Source organism: Nerophis lumbriciformis, linkage group LG22 (genome assembly GCF_033978685.3).
Source record: "Nerophis lumbriciformis linkage group LG22, RoL_Nlum_v2.1, whole genome shotgun sequence".
In the NCBI taxonomy this organism is placed as follows: domain Eukaryota; kingdom Metazoa; phylum Chordata; class Actinopteri; order Syngnathiformes; family Syngnathidae; genus Nerophis; species Nerophis lumbriciformis.
The window spans coordinates 22,414,959-22,438,311 of NC_084569.2; the positions used below are offsets into that span (position 1 = coordinate 22,414,959).

At 42.0% G+C, this 23,353-nt stretch overlaps 1 protein-coding gene across 1 annotated transcript in view; it reads right to left on the reverse strand.

The window, feature by feature from the left end:
• rnf216 (ring finger protein 216) overlaps positions 1-23,010 on the reverse strand; it is a 47,357-nt gene extending 24,347 nt beyond the window's left edge. The window contains exons 1-11 of the mRNA XM_061974009.2: positions 22,874-23,010; positions 21,438-21,569; positions 11,668-11,801; positions 9,135-10,283; positions 8,975-9,051; positions 8,226-8,334; positions 7,976-8,137; positions 6,046-6,157; positions 5,722-5,855; positions 5,590-5,640; positions 5,330-5,467 (exon numbers count right to left, since the gene is read on the reverse strand). Coding sequence (XP_061829993.2) covers positions 5,330-5,467; positions 5,590-5,640; positions 5,722-5,855; positions 6,046-6,157; positions 7,976-8,137; positions 8,226-8,334; positions 8,975-9,051; positions 9,135-10,283; positions 11,668-11,801; positions 21,438-21,507 — 2,136 coding nt within the window. The 5' untranslated portion in view covers positions 21,508-21,569; positions 22,874-23,010. The remainder of the gene's footprint in view (positions 1-5,329; positions 5,468-5,589; positions 5,641-5,721; positions 5,856-6,045; positions 6,158-7,975; positions 8,138-8,225; positions 8,335-8,974; positions 9,052-9,134; positions 10,284-11,667; positions 11,802-21,437; positions 21,570-22,873) is intronic.
• Between the last annotated feature and the right edge of the window lie 343 nt (positions 23,011-23,353).

The window sequence follows — 23,353 nt, forward strand, 5'->3', positions numbered from 1 at the left end:
ATCTTGTCCTTTCGGTCATAACCCAAAGCTCATGACCATAGGTGAGGATGGGAACGTAGATCGACCGGTAAATTGAGAGCTTTGCCTTCCGGCTCAGCTCCTTCTTCACCACAACGGATCGATACAGCGTCCGCATTACTGAAGACGCCGCACCGATCCGCCTGTCGATCTCACGATCCACTCTTCCCTCACTCGTGAACAAGACTCCGAGGTACTTGAACTCCTCCACTTGGGGCAAGATCTCCTCCCCAACCCGGAGATGGCACTCCACCCTTTTCCGGGCGAGAACCATGGACTCGGACTTGGAGGTGCTGATTCTCATCCCAGTCGCTTCACACTCAGCTGCGAACCGATCCAGCGAGAGCTGAAGATCCTGGCCAGATGAAGCCATCAGGACCACATCATCTGCAAAAAGCAGAGACCTAATCCTGCAGTCACCAAACCAGATCCCCTCAACGCCTTGACTGCGCCTAGAAATTCTGTCCATAAAAGTTATGAACAGAATCGGTGACAAAGGGCAGCCTTGGCGAAGTCCAACCCTCACTAGAAACGTGTCCGACTTACTACCGGCAATGCGGACCAAGCTCTGGCACTGATCATACAGGGAGCGGACTGCCACAATCAGACAGTCTGATACCCCATACTCTCTGAGCACTCCCCACAGGACTTCCCGAGGGACACGGTCGAATGCCTTCTCCAAGTCCACAAAACACATGTAGACTGGTTGGGCAAACTCCCATGCACCCTCAAGGACCCTGCCGAGAGTATAGAGCTGGTCCACAGTTCCACGACCAGGACGAAAACCACACTGTTCCTCCTGAATCCGAGGTTCGACTATCCGGCGTAGCCTCCTCTCCAGTACACCTGAATAGACCTTACCGGGAAGGCTGAGGAGTGTGATCCCACGATAGTTAGAACACACCCTCCGGTTCCCCTTCTTAAAGAGAGGAACCACCACCCCGGTCTGCCAATCCAGTGGTACCGCCCCCGATGTCCACGCGATGCTGCAGAGTCTTGTCAACGAAGACAGCCCCACAGCATCCAGAGCCTTAAGGAAGTCCGGGCGGATCTCATCTACCCCCGGGGCCTTGCCACCGACGAGCTTTTTAACTACCTCAGCAACCTCAGCCCCAGAAATAGGAGAGCCCACCACAGACTCCCCAGGCACTGCTTCCTCATAGGAAGACGTGTTGGTGGGATTGAGGAGGTCTTCGAAGTATTCCCTCCACCGATCCACAACATCCGCAGTCGAGGTCAGCAGAACACCATCCTCGCCATACACGGTGTTGATAGTGCACTGCTTCCCCTTCATGAGGCGGCAGATGGTGGTCCAGAATTGCTTCGAAGCCGTCCGGAAGTCGTTTTCCATGGCCTCACCGAACTCCTCCCATGTCCGAGTTTTTGCCTCTGCGACCGCTGAAGCCGCACACCGCTTGGCCTGTCGGTACCTGTCCGCTGCCTCAGGAGTCCTATGAGCCAAAAGAACCCGATAGGACTCCTTCTTCAGCTTGACGGCATCCCTCACCGCCGGTGTCCCCCAACGGGTTCTAGGATTACCGCCACGACAAGCACCAACTACCTTGCGGCCACAGCTCCAATCAGCCGCCTCGACAATAGAGGCGCGGAACATGGTCCATTCGGACTCAATGTCCAGCACCTCCCTCGTGACATGTTCAAAGTTCTTCCGGAGGTGGGAATTGAAACTCTCTCTGACAGGAGACTCTGCCAGACGTTCCCAGCAAATCCTCACAATGCGTTTGGGCCTGCCAGGTCTGTCCGGCATCCTCCCCCACCATCGCAGCCAACTCACCACCAGGTGGTGATCGGTAGAAAGCTCCGCCCCTCTCTTCACCCGAGTGTCCAAAACATGAGGCCGCAAATCCGATGACACAACTACAAAGTCGATCATGGAACTGCGGCCTAGGGTATCCTGGTGCCAAGTGCACATATGGACACCCTTATGTTTGAACATGGTGTTCGTTATGGACAATCTGTGACGGGCACAAAAGTCCAATAACAAAACACCGCTCGCGTTCAGATCAGGGCAGCCATTCTTCCCAATCACGCCTCTCCAGGTTTCACTGTCGCTGCCAACATGAGCATTGAAGTCCCCCAGTAGAACGAGGGAATCACCCGGGGGAGCACTCTCAAGTACTCCCTCGAGTGAATCCAAAAAGGGTGGGTACTCTGAGCTGCGGTTTGGCGCGTAAGCGCAAACCACAGTCAGGACCCGTTCCCCCACCCGAAGGCGGAGGGAAGCTACCCTCTCGTCCACCGGGTTGAACGCCAATGTGCAGGCTCTGAGCCGGGGGGAAACAAGAATTCCCACCCCAGCCTGTCGCCTCTCACTGCCGGCAACGCCAGAGTGGAAGAGAGTCCAGCCCCTCTCGAGAGAACTGGTTCCAGAGCCCTTGCTGTGCATCAAAGTGAGTCCGACTATATCTAGCCGGAACTTCTCCACCTCGCGCACTAGCTCAGGCTCCTTCCCCCCCAGCGAGGTGACGTTCCACGTCCCAAGAGCTAGCTTCTGTAGCCGAGGATCGGACCGCCAAGTGCCCTGCCCTCGGCTGCCGCCCAGCTCATATCGCACCCGACCTCTATGACCCCTGCTATGGGTGGTGAGCCCATTGGAGGGGGGACCCACGTTGCCTCTTCAGGCTGTGCCCGGCCGGGCCCCATGGGGACAGGCCCGGCCACCAGGCGCTCGCCATTGTGCCCCACCTTCGGGCCTGGCTCCAGAGGGGGGCCCCGGTGACCCGCGTCCGGGCAAGGGAAATCTGGGTTCCTTGTTTGTTTTCTTCATAGAGGTCTTCGAGCTGCTCTTTGTCTGATCCCTCACCTAGGACCAGTTTGTCTTGGGAGACCCTACCAGGGGGCATAAAGCCCCCGGACAACATAGCTCCTAGGATCATTGGGACACTCAAACTCCTCTACCACGTTAAGGTGGCAGCTCAGAGAGGAGTCTGTTTTATATATGTGTATAAATTTAATTTAAAAAACATCCATCAATAAAGCTAAGTTTTGCAACTTTTTTGGTATATGCTAAATGGTGAATAAATGTTAATTGTAAATCGCTTTTCTACCTTCAAGATACTCAATGTGGTTTGACTCTATTACAATATTTACCTATTAATGACGCAGCATCAGAAGCAACTGGGGGTTCAGTATCTTGCTCAAGGATACTTTGACATGGTCACAGGCAATGTTCCCTCTAATATGTCATGTGTGTGAGCAAACGCACAAACTCCCTGAGCATTTAGTGGAGCACATGTGAGCAACATCAGACGTGCACACTGTGGCCACACCAGCATCACACCTGTCCCAAACCTGACATCATAACAATTTAAATGTTTTATTATACTAATAAAATAACAGCAGTCATTTTCATGAGATTTTTTTCTGATATAAGAAATGTAGCCCTCATAAAATGAAAATAACAAAAAAAAAAGTTTTTCATGAGCCATGTGCTAGTATCATATGTCTGGCTGGGTGTCCTGCCTTGAAAAGAAATGTTACTCCTTTCAGAGATCACATTTAGTTACTGTAACTTTCTGTCTATAAAATATATATTTCTATTAGCATTTATGAAATCTAGTAACAGCATTTCATGAATAATATCCTTAGATTAACATTCTGACAGGCTGGTCAGCAACACCGGGGCCCCGCAGGGCACAGTCCTCTCCCCCTTCCTCTTCACCATCTACACCACCGATTTCCACTATCAGTCAGGGTCCTCCCACCTTCAGAAGTTTTCTGATGACTCTGCGATAGTGGGGTGTATTGAGGATGGTGATGATGAGGAATACAGGGCACTGGTGGAGGACTTTGTCACATGGTGTGGAAAGAACCACCCCCAGCTCAATGTGAAGAAGACCAAGGAGCTGGTTGTGGACCTGGGAAGGAGGAGGAGTACTCCGGCGACCCCTGTTTCCATCAGGGGGGTCGATGTGGACATGGATGAGGATTATAAATACCTCGGAGTACACATCGACAACAAGCTGAATGGGTCAAAACACGCTGAGGCACTCTACAAGAAGGGACAGAGCCGCCTCTATTCCCTCAGGAGGCTAGATCCTTCAATGTCTGTACAAAGATAATGAAGATGTTCTACGAGTCGGTGGTGGCGGGCGCCTTCTTGTACGCCGTGGCCTGCTGGGGCAGCGGACTGAGAGCGAGGGACACAAACAGGCTGGACAAGCTGATAAAGAAGGGCAGTAACGTGGTGGGAGTGGAGCCAGACTCTCTGGCGGTGTTGTCAGAGAGGAGAAGTCTAGCAAAGCTCCTAGCCAATATGGACAACACCTCCCACCCACTATACTCGGACCTGGCGGAGAGAATGAGCACGTTCAGTGGAAGGCTCAGACTCCCAAATGCAACATGGAACGACACAGGAGGTCCTTCATACCGACAGCCATCAGACTGTATAATGCATATGTTCCTTCTTGACTGCACTTAAATGTAGAATATATGTATAATATATTTATATTATTCACATGTGAATAATGCTGTATAGTATTTGTCTATTGTGAGCGAACTGTGGTGCTGAATTTCCCCCAGGAATCAATAAAGTACTTTCTATTTTATTCTATTAATAAATGGCTGTAAAATAAGCACACATCTGAGTCATAGTGTTACAACCTGACATTTACACATTGTGTGGTGTTGGAGTTGTCCGACGTTTTGTGTGGCCATAAACGCAGCACTGGCTAAGTGCCATGAGTGCTTAGTGTTGGTGCAGGTGAGACAGAGCGAGCTGCTTCTGTTGATATGACAGATGACTAAGAGTTGGTTTAAGCCTGGGTTGTATGGCAGAAAAAGACCAGTTTTTCTAGATCGTTTTTTCCTAATGTTTTGGTGTGCTTACAAACAGGTTTGCTCAATAAAGTGATTGATGGAATTCCTGTCTTTAAACGTCTCGACAGACTATAATTGAACTGTGTTGACAAACATAATTTTATCCGTTAGGGACACTCTTGTTGTCACCTGTCACTCACAGGGTTGCGTTGCAAAATCATACAGAATCAATTGTGTTTATTTTGTTTAGAGTTCAGATGGGATTTTTGATTTTCTGCGCGGCATACATTTGCTGTGTCCAGAAGGCGCGTGATCAGTGCGCAATTGCGCACCTTAGAGGGAACGTTGGTCACAGGGAAACTGGGGATCGAACCTGCAACCTTCACGTTGGGAGACAACCGCTGTACCACCTGAAGTATCATGGGCTCGCCTAACTTTTCATTTATATATTCAAGATATGACTGCTGCTTATTCATTGAGTGTCATTACTTCGCACGGCTACTTTCAAACATAAAAAAACGACAATATTCCATACCTTTCCGGTACCAAACACCGCCTCCTGAGCGTATTTGACGAGGCACTCTTGACAGAACAGGTGACCGTCTGAACATTGCGTCATTTTCTCAAAGGCAAACTCCCCGTAGCAGCAGCCGCACTCAATCAGCTGCCCATCCTGAATAAAAACAGGAATAATACTATTCATTAACTGCCATAATAAGGTATGATTATTGAGATGAGCTCATATCAAATTATGAAAAATCATGCGGCATGTTTTCTAGACAGTGAAATAATTACTTTCTTGTATTCATCTTCATTGACTTGCAGCGCTAGAAGAAAGTCTTCATGCTGGAAAAGAGAATGGAGTTATTTGAATGCTTGAATCTCCTAACTTTGAAAGAAATGAGAGTGGATGAAGGAATAATGTACCTCAGCCCATTCCTTGGCCTTCTGCTGAAAGAATGTAACCTCCTTTTTTAAAGAATCGTCCAGGTTGCTGTATGTCCTGCAATAGCGTCGGTCATTCTCCAAGAAGTACATCCTCTTGTCAAATTTCACCTCACCTGCAGCACAGAAAGAGATGATACATTCAGGTTATTTTCTTAAACGCAGTGTTTGCTTTACAGGCAACACAAATAGAAACGTCATCCAATGCTGTACCTTGAAAGAGCTCTTTGTTCTAAGTAGCTAACACTTTGTGAGTGGAGAGGCGAGCAAGTGTACATACAAATTGTTCTTTTAATCTTTCCTTACCGTGTTCAAAATGAAAATCAATGAAGCAGCGCTCAGAGGATGCTCTGCTTCGTCGTCTCTTTCCTGAGGGGTCGCCTGAATCTTGCCACTTTTTCACTGCTTCAAATAAGGCCTGGGGACAGGTTAAGCAAGACATTGAACAAGCACTTGATTGCATTTATTTTGCTTTACAATATCTAAAAGAATGTACAACAGTTCAACAAAAAACATTTAAATGTGTGTGGTATCTCTCATCTTCAAACCCTGTTAGATGCGTGATTAAAGATTTGCCAGAGGATGTACATTTTCGGATTGTAATCAATTTCTTGAACAAAAAAAATGGAAACTAAAAACATTTTCTAAATATACATATTTTTCCACACAATAACTATTTTTCTCCATTCAGTGTTTTAAAAATACTACACTGTAGAAAAATTTTTGCGTGAAAATCAAAGTAGCTGCTAAACATTGACGAATTGACAAATTTTTATCACGCTGTTTTTTTTAATAGTTATGTACCGGTAAACACTAAATTGGCCCTAGTGTGTGAGTGTGAATGTTGTCTTGTCTATCTGTGTTGGCCCTGCGATTAGGTGGCGACTTGTCCAGGGTGTACCACGCCTTCCGCCCGAATGCAGCTGAGATAGGCTCCAGCACCCCCTGCGGCCCCAAAAGGGACAAGCGGTAGAAAATGGATGGATGGATGGATGTAAACATACAGGCTTTAAATTAAATAATGAATCCTTATAGAGTATATTGGGTGGGGGACTTGTTCATTCTTTCAGATAAATGTTTGCTTTATTTTTGGTCATAACTTTGGCTGTGTTACTCTGGTTTTTGTCCTAATAGGGTTTTTTTTTCATGTCCAATAATAATATTTTTATTTCAAATGATTTTAAATACCAACGATACACTGGTAAATAATTGGTAAAACACATCCATTCATACCAACAATAAATACATAATTCTCAAAGATACGAACAACGGCAATAAAGTGCACACGTATAGCTCAGACAGATCTGTTGTACAGTCTTATGGCCGTAGGAACAAAAGATTGCGTAAAACTTTCCGTTTCGCAGTGTAATGAGAGGAGCCTGTTGCTACGGTTACTTGTCTGAGCGGCTATCGTGTCATGCAAAGGATGTCTGGGGTTACTCAGGATGCCCTGCACGAGGGCCCTTATCCTTCTCTCAAGCACAGCTCCCAGAGTCCACATTTTCCCCATCACAGAAATATATTTCCTGATCAGCCTGTCCAAGCGGGCTCAAGAAGAAAATGGCACTAGCTACTACAGACTTATATAAATGTGTAAGATCAAAGTTACACAAAGGGTTAAGATTTAAAAATTATGACATGTTTGGTATCTTTATTTAAGATTGAAGCTGACTGAAAGATTTGAGCAAAATAGTAGTACAAAATATAAATCCAAAAATCTTGTATACGGTAGGTTTTTTTCATCCTCGCTTTACTTAACTATTAAATTATGTATACCCCAGAGAGTTAAAAATATCCAAAATATACTTAGTATCTGAAATGTGCACTTCAGACTAGTTTAAAAAGATTTCATAATTTGATTTTGAAAGGCTGACATTTTTGTCATTTGCACCTTGAGTATAATTAGTTTTGTATATGACAGTGTAGATAAAATAAATATGAACATCTAAGATCTTTCATAACCTAATAATAATAATAGACATATCGTCCTTGAAATGTATTTTAAGGAAATTATTTGATGTTTTTTTTAAACCTTTTTTATGTACACTTACTGGCTTTTAAAGGGTTCAACACCAAAAATATAATATTCATCTAAAAAACAAATATTGTAAACTACTGCACTCTAATCAACAAAAAAAATCAGCAATAACTTCCTGATCCTTGAATTTGTCTTAATCTGAAATGAACTGAAATCAACGCAACTTTGGCACAACATTCTTCGAGTGGACTTCAGTACCTTTCGTGTGATTGCATAGTGTCCCTTCAGGACATTGAGGGCATATTTAATGTCCTGGCAGCTGATCATCCGGAAATCTGCCATGAGCAAGTCTGCTGCCTGCATCATGGTGGCTGAAACCACAGGACCCAGCTTGGTGTAATCAAACAGGTCGTCTGTTACCTGAAAAGACATTTAAAAATATTAGGGTATGCAATTTTAGATCGTAAGATGGGCTGTTGCTGTTCTTTATATGCTTGTATGGTGTTACTTCTGTGTCGGTGTCTCCAGACTCCAGTAGGATGCTTGTGGGCGCTACTGCAGCCGCTGCAGCCTCGGTCTTTGGGTACTCTGGGCTCTCCAACAGCAGGTTACATACACTACAAATATAGCAAAGGAAAAGTACACACACACATCTATAGTTAGCTGCACTAGTATTAAGAACCAATAAAAGGGACATATGATGAATTTCGTCTTTTCTGACTTTAAAATGTTGTCTTCCTCTGCTTCAGGCTATGGGCAAACACGCAATAAAAGGTAGGATAAAGTATTATTTTCATATAATCTTAGCATGTGCATATTATCACTGACGTGCAACATGCCGTGACATAAATGCAGCTTTTTTATGCTGAGTCTGAATCGATTGCTTTTTGTTGTGACTGAGTTAATCTGTATAATGTTTATGAAGTTTATTTTCGACCTTGTCTGGAAAAAAAATAGCGGTGACGACTTCAAGACGTATTATTTAAACAAGCGTATCTTTTCAAAACATAAATTATGATACATTTGGAAAGGGTGGGGCATGGATTCATTTGCAATCTGGGAATGTCTCCATATTTGAACATTTTGCAGACAAAAAATACAGGTTATGAATGTGGCGGTGAAGCAAAATTTACACCAAAGCATCTTCAATACATATTACCTAGACCACTAAGAAGTGTTTTAAATCATCATAAGTCCCTTTTAAACGGCGTTTATGATAACAAAGCGGAAAATCTGATAAAAAAAGATGCTTCTCACGCATTCAAGTCTTTCAAATTATTTGTTTGAATCAATTCTGCTACATAGGCTTCTTGGATGTCTGGGAAGAGATCCAACTTGAGAAAGAGAGGAAAAAAACAATAAATAGAAGTACAGCACATTGACAAAACAACAAAAAAGGTGCAACATTACTACTTACGACACCAGTGATGAGAGTTCTGGCAAGGGGCTGCGTCGCTCGTGGCACAGAGGGACCGGGTCTTGGATCTTCTATTGTGGGAATGTTAACGGGAATAATAGGGACCGCTTTTGTCTTTTCTGGGTTTGGGTCTGGTGCCAGAAAGAGTGTCTCTACTCTGTTGTCGGTACTTGATGCTACAGAGGCTGGAAGAGCAGGAGGGTTCAAGTTTATGTCGGCATTTGAGGCGCCACCTTGTGGTTGGGAATTGGAACCGGCCTTCCCGGCTGCCTGGCTTCCTATCATGATCCGGTGACCTGCCTCTGGAGGTCCCAACCTCTCTGGGGCAGCGGCTATCAGAACTGCAGAGTGAGTTACCATCTGAGGGCCCTGAGCGGGCTGGACTACAGGCTGGGCCGGGGCTTGGGCGAGGGGTTTGGGTTCAATCTGAACAAGATTGACCTGCATAGGATGTACATAGGGCTGCGTCGTGACCCTGGGCGTGCTCTGCTGCTGAGCCGGCACAATAAAAGCGGACGCTTGGATGACAGGTTTTTGTAGAAGGATGACAATGTCCAACTTCCTTGCCTGGACAGGCTGTGGTACTAATGCTGCGTTGCCCCTTGGCTGAGGCTCTGCAGATGTGCTAGGTTTGGGCTGCTGTGCAGATGAAGTACTTGCCTGAGGATTGTCTTGCGTGCTGGTGAAAGCCTTGTCTTGATTTACTGTGGAAGCGCCAGGCAGTGTCTTTGCAAGCGCATGTTTTGAGGTGCTTGGCTGGGGCTCAACTAGTGGATGTCCCGCAGAGCCAGCCAGTACAGGTCCAGAAGTGCTAGGCTCAACTTGTGCATGTCCTCCGATTGTTACAGCTGGTGTGGAGGTGGGTTGATCTTCGTTTTTTACCTTTACACCATCTTTTTGCTGCTCTGAGTTCTTGGCAAGGTTTGGATGAGTTACTTCCTCCATCTTGTCTGCCATGAGGAAAGTAGTATCTCTGGAGGTAGAGGGGAGCGAGTCTGGGTCTCCCTTCGGTCCTCCAGACGCTGCACTGTGTTGACCAGCAACTTGAAAGTTTCTTAAGCCCCCGTTCCACTTTGCTGCTGGACGTATTACATGTCGGCGTGCAGGTGCGAGTGGCCGTATGACAAGTCGGCGTGCAGGAGATCGTTGCTACAAGGTACAAAAGAGATCCTGTCATCTATGTTGCGTTTATAACCTTTGAAGTATTTATTGTCTTTAACCTATGATGTCACACTACATATGTAAGCAGATTCTATTTCCCTGTGCTGAGAAAGCGAGACGGATAATGATACATACAGAGATTGGTTGAATCCTGGCTGAATAAACATTATTAATAAATGTCCATAACTCAGTAAAAACGGTACAAGTTGAAAGACAACTTTTTACCTGCGCCCGGCTGAAGAATACAATTAATACACAATCAAATAACCTCACTTTGGTTATTTTTAGTTCACTTTTTCCTTCATTAAAGACCAGTCCCAATAGGACCCCTCACCCTACTTTTTAGCCCTATCCCTACATTTTGCGCATTCCCGTGAAGGTAGTGGTGTCCCAATGACTATTTGCATGTAGCGGTAGTGGGTATAACAAGGACCAGGGGGTATGAACCCTTCAGAGTGAGGAATTTCAGATGCTCATGTAGGGCCATAGCAAAATGCACAATTTATGCATAAGTTATATAATAGATTACATGTTAGTTTGGAACCTTAGTTTGTATTGTTAGCCAGCTCGCCACGATAGCTAACGTTAGGCTAAAATACTAAATAATAATACTTGAATACTAAAACTTTAAAGCTTGCGAATGTGAAAACATTAACGATACATACCTTCAAAAGTTTCACAAGAGGCAACAGTCGTAGATGGCGGCTTCTTCTCAGTGTAGTTCTTCATTTATTCAGCATTATGAATGTAAAAAAAAGCGATCTCAGCCGTTAACTCTATTGCTAGGCATCGTGTAAATGTTGCAAACAGCCTCTATAAGTGAGCATAATAAAGAGCGTGTCCTTCTTCATGACTAGGAAGAATATATGCTGATTATCAAAGCGCCCACAAAGTAGGAGAAGATGCAAAAATTATCATTAAGCACGCGCACTGTGATTTATGAAGACTTAAACTGTTCTGCGGGTGCTATTTTATCTCTATATTTAGCACGTCAGAAATCTGACACAGTTACACACAAATAGCTGTGAGAAAAGAGGAAATTGGACTGCAAAGACAGGCGATGGAGAGAAAATCCTTTGTGTGTGATCATATTTGGACTGTCATAAATTAATGATCGACATATAGTCTATTCAGTAATATCATTGTATTACTGTATAGCTGCTGGATGACTTAAAGGGGAACTGCACTTTTTTATGAATTTTGCCTATCATTCACAATCACTATGAAAGACACGACGACGGATGGATTTTTTTTAATGCATTCTTAGTGACTTAGGTGTTAATTTAGGTACAAGTTCCGACCTACACTAATACTCGACTTCGAACGCTCTTCTAGGACCTCCTGTACATACAATTTATAGTCTATTTCTTACCTCCAGTATGCTGACATCGTCTTCGGCAACATCGTCTGGCACTAAAACAGGACTGCAAGTTACCAAAGGCACAGCCTCCTCCTCATCAGAATCATCAGAAATGGTGATGAGCTCCCTCTGGCGGCTGCTGGTGCCTTCACAACACATCCACATGCGTTCAAATTAGGAATGTTCCGATCAGGGTTTCATGCAGCCGATTCTGATTCCGATCATCCACAAATCACATGTATTAACTGTAAATTTTTCAATGGATTATATGGATTTACTGAGGAGCCCGATCCATTTTGCATTACAAATGCTGCACATGCACAAACACTAATTCCGGCCGTGCTGCTACAGTTTTACGACTTCGAGTCATAACTTTTTCGAGTCATAACTTTTTTTTTTTAAATGAACAACTTTAGATTACGAAAATCATTTTCGAAAAAATTGAGCACCTAAATTATTAGCATGAAATGCAGGCCTATTTAGTTACACCAATATATCACCCAGACTCAAAAATGTAATAAAATGGGCAGCTTTAAATTTGAATAATGAACAATGTGGATGGATAAAAGTTACTTACGTTTTATAAAGTGTAGTTGTGGATTATCAATAAGTACTTTAGCAAACCGTTGTTTTAAAAAACAAATCAAAAAATTCCTATATTTTGGAAAAACTACTTTCAAGGAAATTGCTGAGTTTTAGTGTGTGCGCAGCTGGGGCAGTTCAGTAAATCCGGAGATGCCAATCACTAGCTTGCGCTGCTATTCGCCAGCTACTGAATGTAATAGTATAATTATTTATTCATGATTTTATTCTAGGAATGTAACGGTATCAAAATCTCATGATACAATATTATCAGGATAGTAAGGCCACGGTACAATATTATTGTGGTATATGTTCCCCAATAAAAAAAGACTTAAAAATGTTATAGTGTGTAAAATGAAGTGGCAGGAATGTTAAGGATCAACACACAATTACTGTATTAAATACACACATAATGCTCAAATATTCTATTCATATTTATTACTACAAATACTTACAGTGGGTACGGAAAGTATTAAAATCCTTTTGAATTTTGCACTCTTTGTTTCAACGGTACAGGTAACCCATGCTAAAGTCCGTACTTTGGTTTTAGAGCCAATTGCCCTTACATCATCACAACATTTGTTTTTGGCAGCACTGTTCCGGTGATGAAAGTACATCTGTCTTTAACAGCCAAACTTTCGGTCCATCACTAGTTAATAGTGAGCAAATAATAAACTATATATATATATATATATATATATATATATATATATACATACGTATATATATATACATACATATGTATATATATATATATATACAGTGGGGCAAAAAAGTATTTAGTCAGCCACCAATTGTGCAAGTTCTCCCACTTAAAATGATGACAGAGGTCTGTAATTTTCATCATAGGTACACTGTGAGAGACAGAATTTGAAAAAAAAATCCAGGAATTCACATTGTAGGATTTTTAAAGAATTTATTTGTAAATTATGGTGGAAAATAAGTATTTGGTCAATAACAAAAATTCAACTCAATACTTTGTTATTGCCAACAAAGGTTATATTACAGAGGTCAAACGATTACTATAGGTCTTTACCAGGTTTGCACACACAGTAGCTGGTATTTTGGCCCATTCCTCCATGCAGATCTTCTCGAGAGCAGTGATGTTTTGGGGCTGTCGCCGAGCAACACGGACTTTCAACTCCCTCCACAGATTTTCTATGGGGTTGAGGTCTGGAGACTGGCTAGGCCACTCCAGGACTTTCAAATGCTTCTTACGGAGCCACTCCTTCGTTGCCCGGGCGGTGTGTTTGGGATCATTGTCATGCTGGAAGACCCAGCCACGTTTCATCTTCAAAGCTCTCACTGATGGAAGGAGGTTTTGGCTCAAAATCTCACGATACATGGCCCCATTCATTCTTTCCTTAACACTGATCAGTCGGCCTGTCCCCTTAACAGAAAAACAGCCCCAAAGCATGATGTTTCCACCCCCATGCTTCACAGTAGGTATGGTGTTCTTGGGATGCAACTCAGTATTCGTCTTCCTCCAAACACGACGAGTTGAGTTTATACCAAAAAGTTCTATTTTGGTTTCATCTGACCACATGACATTCTCCCAATCCTCTGCTGTATCATCCATGTGCTCTCTGGCAAACTTCAGACGGGCCTGGACATGCACTGGCTTAAGCAGGGGGACACGTCTGGCACTGCAGGATTTGATTCCCTGTCGGCGTAGTGTGTTACTGATGGTAACCTTTGTTACTTTGGTCCCAGCTCTCTGCAGGTCATTCACCAGGTCCCCCCGTGTGGTTCTGGGATTTTTGCTCACCGTTCTCATGATCATTTTGACCCCACGGGATGAGATCTTGCGTGGAGCCCCAGATCAAGGGAGATTATCAGTGGTCTTGTATGTCTTCCATTTTCTGATAATTGCTCCCACAGTTGATTTTTTCACACCAAGCTGCTTGCCTATTGTAGATTCACTCTTCACAGTCTGGTGCAGGTCTACAATTCTTTTCCTAGTGTCCTTTGACAGCTCTTTGGTCTTGGCCATAGTGGAGTTTGGAGTCTGACTGTTTGAGGCTGTGGACAGGTGTCTTTTATACAGATAACAAGTTCAAACAGGTGCCATTAATACAGGTAACAAGTGGAGGACAGAAGAGCTTCTTAAAGAAGAAATTACAGGTCTGTGAGAGCCAGAGATCTTCCTTGTTTGAAGTGACCAAATACTTATTTTCCACCATGATTTACAATTAAATTCTTTAAAATTCCTACAATGTGAATTCCTGGATTTTTTTTTCACATTCTGTCTCTCACAGTTGAAGTGTACATATGACGAAAATTACAGACCTCTGTCATCATTTTAAGTGGGAGAACTTGTACAATCGGTGGCTGACTAAATACTTTTTTGCCTCACTGTACATATGTATATATATATATATATATATATATATATATATATATATATATATATATACGGTATATATATATATATATATATATATATACACATATGTGTATGTATATATATATATATATATATATATATAAATAAATGATAAATGGGTTGTACTTGTATAGCGCTTTTCTACCTTCAAGGTACTCAAAGCGCTTTCCACATTTACCCATTCACACACACATTCACACACTGATGGAGGGAGCTGCCATGCAAGGCGCTAACCAGCACCCATCAGGAGCAAGGGTGAAGTGTCTTGACGAGGTTGGTACTAGGTGGGGATTGAACCAGGGACCCTCGAGTTGCGCACGGCCACTCTTCCACTGCGCCACGCCGTCCCTATGTATATATATATATATGTATATATATACACACACAGGTAAAAGCCAGTAAATTAGAATATTTTGAAAAACTTGATTTATTTCAGTAATTGCATTCAAAAGGTGTAACTTGTACATTATATTTATTCATTGCACACAGACTGATGCATTCAAATGTTTATTTCATTTAATTTTGATGATTTGAAGTGGCAACAAATGAAAATCCAAAATTCCGTGTGTCACAAAATTAGAATATTACTTAAGGCTAATACAAAAAAGGGATTTTTAGAAATGTTGGCCAACTGAAAAGTATGAAAATGAAAAATATGAGCATGTACAACAGTGATCCTCAACAGGCGGACCGCGGTCCATGTCCGGACCCAGCGACGTGTCCGTCCGGACCCTGCACGAATTATAGTAAAAAAAAAAAAAAAAAAAAAAAAAAAAAAAATGTTTTTATTATTATTATAATTATAATTATTATAAAAAAAATATAATAATTGTATTTATCTGTGAGTTATCGCTAGCGCAAGTCAACGTTCTTTGTTGTTTTTAGTCAAATATCTCCACGTTTCGTTTACATTTCTCTCTCTCTCTCTCTCTTTCTCTCTCTCTCAGAGAGAGAAAGAGAGAGAGACGGAGTGAGAGCGAGAGAACGCCACTCTGATTGGCTAATTCCGGGGTATGGGTTGTCATCTCTATCACAACGACGCGCTGATAGGCTGTTACCACCTGGGTCATACACATGTGCACAGTGCATATGGAACCTTTCGCTGCAGGCACACAGTTGTCTCGTATCGCTACTTCGCTAACTGTTCACTCGTCAGTCACTGAATGTGAATCAAATCACAATGACATGCTCCAAGTTGGCTCAGGCTGGTAAAAGAAAGGTGGACAGGGAAAACCGACGTTTCAAGGAAGAATGGACAGAGCAATATGTTTTCATCCTACCTACTGCAAGTACCAGACCAATGTGTCTAATATGCAACAGTACTGTTGCTCTGGTGAAAAGTGAAAATCTGAAACATCACTATCTGAAAGAGCACCGCGAATTTGAAGAGACATTTCCTCATGATTCAGAGCTAAGAAAAAAAAGAAATCACGAGGCTGAAAAAGTCATATGAAACATCAAGCAAGATTTTTGTTAAATCTATGACACAACAACAAATAGCAACAGAGCAGTGACGTGCGGTGAGGTTGATGGCTGGTGAGGCACTGACTTCATCACAGTCAGATTTACAAACATATGAACCCTAAAGAGTATCTTATTCACCATTTGATTGGCAGCAGTTAACGGGTTATGTTTAAAAGCTCATACCAGCATTCTTCTCTGCTTGGCACTCAGCATCAAGGGTTGGAATTGGGGGTTAAATCACCAAAAATTCTTCCCGGGCGCAGCGCCACTGCTGCCCACTGCTCCCCTCACCTCCCAGGGGGTGATCAAGGGATGGGTCAAATGCAGAAGACACATTTTTTCAAAGTTCTTATTTATTTTTGTTTCAAAGAAAATATTTCATGTATTTTATTGGATATTTGTTTTATTTTTGTTAATTTTAAGAAAATGTTAAACTACCTACCTCCTGCTACTATATAAGCTTGACCGATAATAAACGGACCCAGCCTGTTTCAAAAAAACATTTGTGGACCTTCAAGATTTGTACTTGAGGACCCCTGATGTACAATACTCAATACTTGGTTGGAGCTCCTTTTGCCTCAATTACTGCGTTAATGCGGCGTGGCATGGAGTCGATGAGTTTCTGGCACTGCTCAGGTGTTATGAGAGCCCAGGTTGCTCTGATAGTGGCCTTCAACTCTTCTGCGTTTTTGGGTCTGGCATTCTGCATCTTCCTTTTCACAATACCCCACAGATTTTCTATGGGGCTAAGGTCAGGGGAGTTGGCGGGCCAATTTAGAACAGAAATACCATGGTCCGTAAACCAGGCACGGGTAGATTTTGCGCTGTGTGCAGGCGCCAAGTCCTGTTGGAACTTGAAATCTCCATCTCCATAGAGCAGGTCAGCAGCAGGAAGCATGAAGTGCTCTAAAACTTGCTGGTAGACGGCTGCGTTGACCCTGGATCTCAGGAAACAGAGTGGACCGACACCAGCAGATGACATGGCACCCCAAACCATCACTGATGGTGGAAACTTTACACTAGACTTCAGGCAACGTGGATCCTGTGCCTCTCCTGTCTTCCTCCAGACTCTGGGACCTCGATTTCCAAAGGAAATGCAAAATTTGCATGGTTGGGTGATGGTTTGGGGTGCCATGTCATCTGCTGGTGTCGGTCTAACTAACGCTTCCCTCCTCGATGGATTCACATCCGGGTCCAAAACACTTTATACGTTTTCCTCCACCGGCTTCATCCATGCATTAAATTGATCGTTCTGGAGCCACAAATCGTTGAACTTGCACTTATCCATCTTATGCAAGTAATTTGGCTTTGCTGTGGGATTTCATTAAGTTTTCTCCGCTGTTATGCTAAGCTGTAACAACACACTGCTGCGTGCGCACAGCCCACACCAGCTGGTGGTGCGCGATAAATTTTGACCGGGCAGAACTAGCCTACATGAGTTCCGTTTTGTAGTTATGTTATAGCGTCCTCAAAAATCTAAATATTTAAAAGCAAGACTTAAGTGTATGCATGTTTTAAATAATAGTAATGTTAATTGATTTTTAAGACATTTCAAAATCGTATTTTAGACGTTTTATGAGATTTTAGGACAATTTTAGACATTTTAAGGCCTTAAATTCAAATTGTTGGATTTAAAACTTTTTAAGAACCCGCGAATACCCTGTACTCCATGCGGTTTATTTGTCTTAATGGAGGTTATTATAATTCGCTTAGGGGAGTGCCTCCACAATATATGTGAAAAAATATAATTAGTTAATAGCCGTTTGAGACTAAAAAAAATACAATGTCAGCCATGGCATTAATCGACAATTGTGCTTACCGTATTTTCTGGACCATAGGACGCACCGGATTATACGGCGCACTGCCTATGAATGGTCTATTTTCAAACTGTTTTCGTATATAAGGCACACCGGATTATAGTGCACATTAAAGGAGTCATATTATTTTATTTTTTTGTAAATTAATAACACTTCCTTGTGGTCTACATAACGTGTAATGGGGGTTCTTTGTTCAAAATATTGCATAGATTATGTTTTATAGATCATCTTCAAGCCGCTTTCTGACAGTCGCTACAGGATGCGTCGTATTGTGGGCGGTCTTATTTACGTGGCTCACCTTCGGCAGCGTCCTCTCCCCGTCATCTTTGTTGTAGCGGTGTAGCGTGCAAGGACGGGAGTGGAAGTGTAAAAAGATGGAGCGAACTGTTTTAATGGCATTCAGACTTTTCTTAAATCAATAACGGAGCAGCATCTTCTCATCAGCCAGGAATGTGTCCCGTGAAAAACCGTCAGACCGGAACTCTCTAATAACTAAAGTTCCTTGGGTGAATAATGTAAACTCACTACACCGGTATGTTTTAGCGCTTTCATGGCAGATATAAGTAAGAACTTTACACTACTTTATATTAGAAATGGCAACAGCGGAGGATGAATGTCCCATTACAAGAAGACAGAGAAAAAGAAGACGCTTATCGACTACAAAGGCGGACGCGCAACATTTTTTAGGACTTATGCAGATCCCAAATACAGAACAGCAGGTACCAGAAGGTTGGAAAAGTTGCTTTTGCATAATACTGCGAAACAAAACACCAGATAATATGTCTTACCTTATACACACACCATAATAATACTCGTATGTTGAAGCACAGTACAACCCATCAAGCTGTGCGGCTTCATAGCTTATCAAAGTCGTACTAAAATATTTTGATAGATTTTTGAGCACCGGGTGTAATGTTCTATATTTTCAATTGAACATATAAAATGTTGATGTTGTTTACTTGAGTCATATGGCAGTCTATGCTTATCTCTTGTGTGTGACTGCCATTATATTGCAGTCTACACATATCTCTTATGTTTGACTGCCATCTACTGGTCACATTTATCATTTCACCATGTACCAAATAAAATAGCTTTGAGGTCGGTAACCAGAATAATTATGTACATAAGGCGCACTGTTGAGTTTTGAGGGAAAAAAAGGATTTTAAGTGCGCCTTATAGTCCGGAAAATATGGTACATATTTTTTCCACAAAAGACAACGAATACTGATAAGTGGACAGGAATGAATCAAATTGTGTATATTGTGGCTAAGAATACTTTACAAGCAGTGACATGCTGTCAGAGGAGGCAAGTGAGGCAGTGCCTTATCTTGCCACCAGGGGGGTAAAAGGCTTAAGCATCCATCCATCCATTTTCTACCGTGAGATGTTAAAAAACAAAGTAATAAAATAAAATATGTTTTATTATTTCTCTTTTAGTCTATGCTTTCTATGTGATTTTGGTGTGGTTCCTGTATATTTTGATAATTTTCATGGTCAAAATCGCGGAAATTCCATGTTTCCTGATGAAAATAACAAGGCAGACGAGAAGTAAGGCAGACACAGGTAGTGCCTCCACAGCTACATGTTACATGAGGCAGCAAGTACCTCTGTCTCAAAGTAGTAAATATATTGTCATCTTACAGTTCAATGCCTCAGCAATACTCTGACTCACCACACTGGGAAAAGTGAGGGCGCTAGCAAACATGTCTCTCCAGCGGAAGCAAGCCTTTTTTTAAACTTTATTTATAACAAACATGGCATTTTTATTAGAGTAAGCCAGCGTTTGTGGGTTTTTTTTGTCAGATGCAAAAATATTGTTTTATTGCTTGGAATGAAATTGAATTGAATGAATGTGTCTGCCAATATGGAGGATTATATATTGTATCCAAGATTAAATACTTTTCTAAACTGGACTTTAAGACAAAATGAATGTGATTATACAAAGTATGTTTTCATGGAGGACAGCTATTGCTGCTTCAGATACAAATACAGAAAGGTAAGATACACTCACAATACTATATTTATTTTGTTAAAAGCAAATGGGACCAAAAAGTATTTAATAACAACTTTATCAAATACTTTGTGGACCCATTTATCATATCATAATATCATTATGATAATGTTTTTATGAAAGCGAATCACTCCCTTCTTTTTCCTGTTACTCTAATGTCTAAAAAAATCTAAACGATTTTGTGTGTCTGTATGCGGAGGAGTAAAACTCTGGAACAAACTGGACTTACAACACAAGCAATGCCAAACTATTAATCGATTTAAACTACCGTATTTTTCGGACTACAAGTCGCAGTTTTTTTCATAGTTTGGCTGGGGGTGCGACCTATACTCAGGAGCGACTTGTGTGTGAAATTCTTAACACATTACCGTAAAATATCAAGTAATATTATTTAGCTCATTCACGTAAGAGACTAGACGTATAAGATTTCATGGGATTTAGCAATTAGGAGTGACAGATTGTTTGGTAAACGTATAGAATGTTCTATATGTTATAGTTATTTGAATGACTCTTACCATAATATGTTACGTTAACATACCAGGCACGTTCTCAGTTGGTTATTTATGCGTCATATAACGTACACTTATTCAGTCTGTTGTTCACTATTCTTTATTTATTTTAAATTACCTTTCAAATGTCTATTCTTGGTGTTGGGTTTTATCAAATAAATTTCCCCAAAAAATGCGACTTATACTCCAGTGCGACTTATATATGTTTTTTTTCCCTTCTTTATTATGCATTTTCGGCCGGTGCGACTTATACTCCGGAGCGACTTATACTCCGAAAAAAACGGTACTATACAAACACCGGGTCTGGTTCAAATATAGAGATGAGGGTCTTTAATTTGATCTGCTGTTGTACTCTGTCTCAAAGTGTTATTATGTGCTCAATGTTTCCTTACTATGTTGTCTATTACCATTGTTGGTATTTTGTCTATTGCCATTGTTGGTATTTTGTCTATTACCATTGTTGGTATGTTCATTCTTCCGACATTGTTGATACAAATTATTGTTACAGTGTAATAATTATTGTTACCTGTGTTAATGCCACCATGATACAACATTTGTATCATAATCCTTAAACAAAGTAACAGTGAAACTCAATGTATTAATCACTGAATTGAGAACTGGGGGTGGGATTAAATAAATTATCTTCTTCCCACTCCCTTTCAGGCAAAACTGGACCATCATGCTTACATACTGTACATTACCTTTTGCATTATATCAATTTATATTATTACGTGTTGTCTACCTTGTACTTTTTTTATATCATTGCCTGAAATAAATGAATAAATGAATGAATGAATGAATGAAATTAATGAATGTGCAACCTAAATCAACAATGATTAGAGCTGCACATATGAATTTAAGTAGAAAAAACCCCCCCAAAAGTATCTATGCCTCACCTGGTGTTTAGTTCACCGCACGTTACTGTTTACAAGCTACATAGTTCCAGTTGTGTAGTAAGTGTAAGTGTTCTTAGAAAAGCCCTAGATTCTGGATAATTATTTGAACCAATTTACCTTGGCTTCGGTGGACGTTGAAACTTGCCAGGTGAATAACGTCGTCATCGCTGCATCCATCTGCCATCATGATAAGACAACTCACCACCCCCACGGACCGGCTTGCAGAGGTCACTGTTCAGTTGATACCATCTACACACAGAAACGTAACCACTTAAAAAAGACATTGTGTCATTTAATCACACATTGGCTTGACTCTGGAATTGCACCACAACCTCATCCATCCATCCATTTTCTACCGCTTGTCCCTTTTGGGGTTGCGGGTGGTGCTGCAGCCTATCTCAGATGCATTCGGACGGTAGGCGGGGTACACCCTCGCCACCTCATCGCAGGGCAAACACAGAGAGACAAACATTCACACTCACATTCACACACTAGGACCGAATTTAGTGTTGCCAATCAACCTATTCGTATTTGCTTGTTTTTAGAGGTGGGAGGAAACTGGAGTACCCGGAGAAGAACCCACGCAGTCACGGGGAGAACATGCAAACTCCACACAGAAAGACCCTGGACCTTCGTATTGTGAGGTACATGCACTAACCCTTGTTCCACCGTGCTGCCCCTGTACCACAACTCCATCCATCCATCCATTTTCTACCGCTTGTCCCGTTCGGGGTCACAGGGGGTGACCCCGAACGGGCGGCATCTTTTTAGAGGTGGGAGGAAACTGGAGTACCCGGTGAAGAACCCACACAGTCACGGGGGGAACATGCAAACTCCACACAGAAAGATCCCGAGCCCGGGATTGAATTTAGGACCTTTGTATTGTGAGGCACATGCACTAACCCCTGTTTCACCGTGCTGCCCCTGCACCACAACTCATTAATTTTAAATCAATTACATTTAACACGGTCTGCCGAGGAATCCTTCTGCAGCTGGGATAGGCTCCAGCCCCCCCGCCCCGAGAGGGACAAGCGGTAGAAAATGATGGATGCATAGTTCAATTGGACAAACACTGGCACGGACAGAGATGTTCTGCAACGCTTTCATCACCAGTACTCCTTTAAAGACTGGTCTTCTTCGACTTCAAAGTAATAGCATAACATTTATGGCAATAAAGAGGGAAGCTAATGTCATGTTGTATGATAGAACACGCATGACCGATTAAAGCACAACAAAAAATATGTAGAAATATTAAATCAAATCGTTAATCGCAATGTTGACAGTAGCGTTAACGTTATATTGTCAGTGCGCAAAGAGAGCCGAAGTTAAACTTAAACATGATAAAACAAAATTAATCGATTATTTCCGCGTAAATAAAGAGGTAAAGAGCAATGGTGGCAGCGAAGCTAATGATTAGCTCGCTTAGCTACCTAGCTAGCCAGCAGGTTAACTTGTTAGGAGGACTTCTGATTTAGTAGCCAGTGCCAAAAACTATACATTTTTAATATGGGATCAATGTTTTGGATAAAAAGACAACAAAATAATGACAATACCGCTGCTTTTTTGTTGGCGTGGCAGTTCAAAGCGTCTTCTTTGAGGACAGATACAAGCTAGGCGAAGAAGCAAACAAGCTGCCAAAACAAGACCACAGGACAGGCAGGTTCGTGACGTCACGCGTACAAAGCCTGTGTCACGTTTACGGCGCCTCGGGAAATGTAGTTCTTCACACTGAAACTGGAGTTCTCTACAGGAAAGCAACCACTAACGTCTTTCTTTACACAGCCTTTTTCCTTCATGCTTTCCAAAAAATAACTTCAAATTACTAAATTTGGGTCGAAATCACCTCTATGTAACTCTACACTAGGGGTGTTTTTTTCCACTGAGGGTTGCACACTGAAAAATTTAAATATGTCAGGTATTTTTATATATTTACTTTTAAAAGAGGTACAATATATTTTTTAAGAATAAAATGTCAGCTTTATGTCATAGTCTGTTATGAGGGAAAAAAACAAGTATCGCATTATATCAGTTTG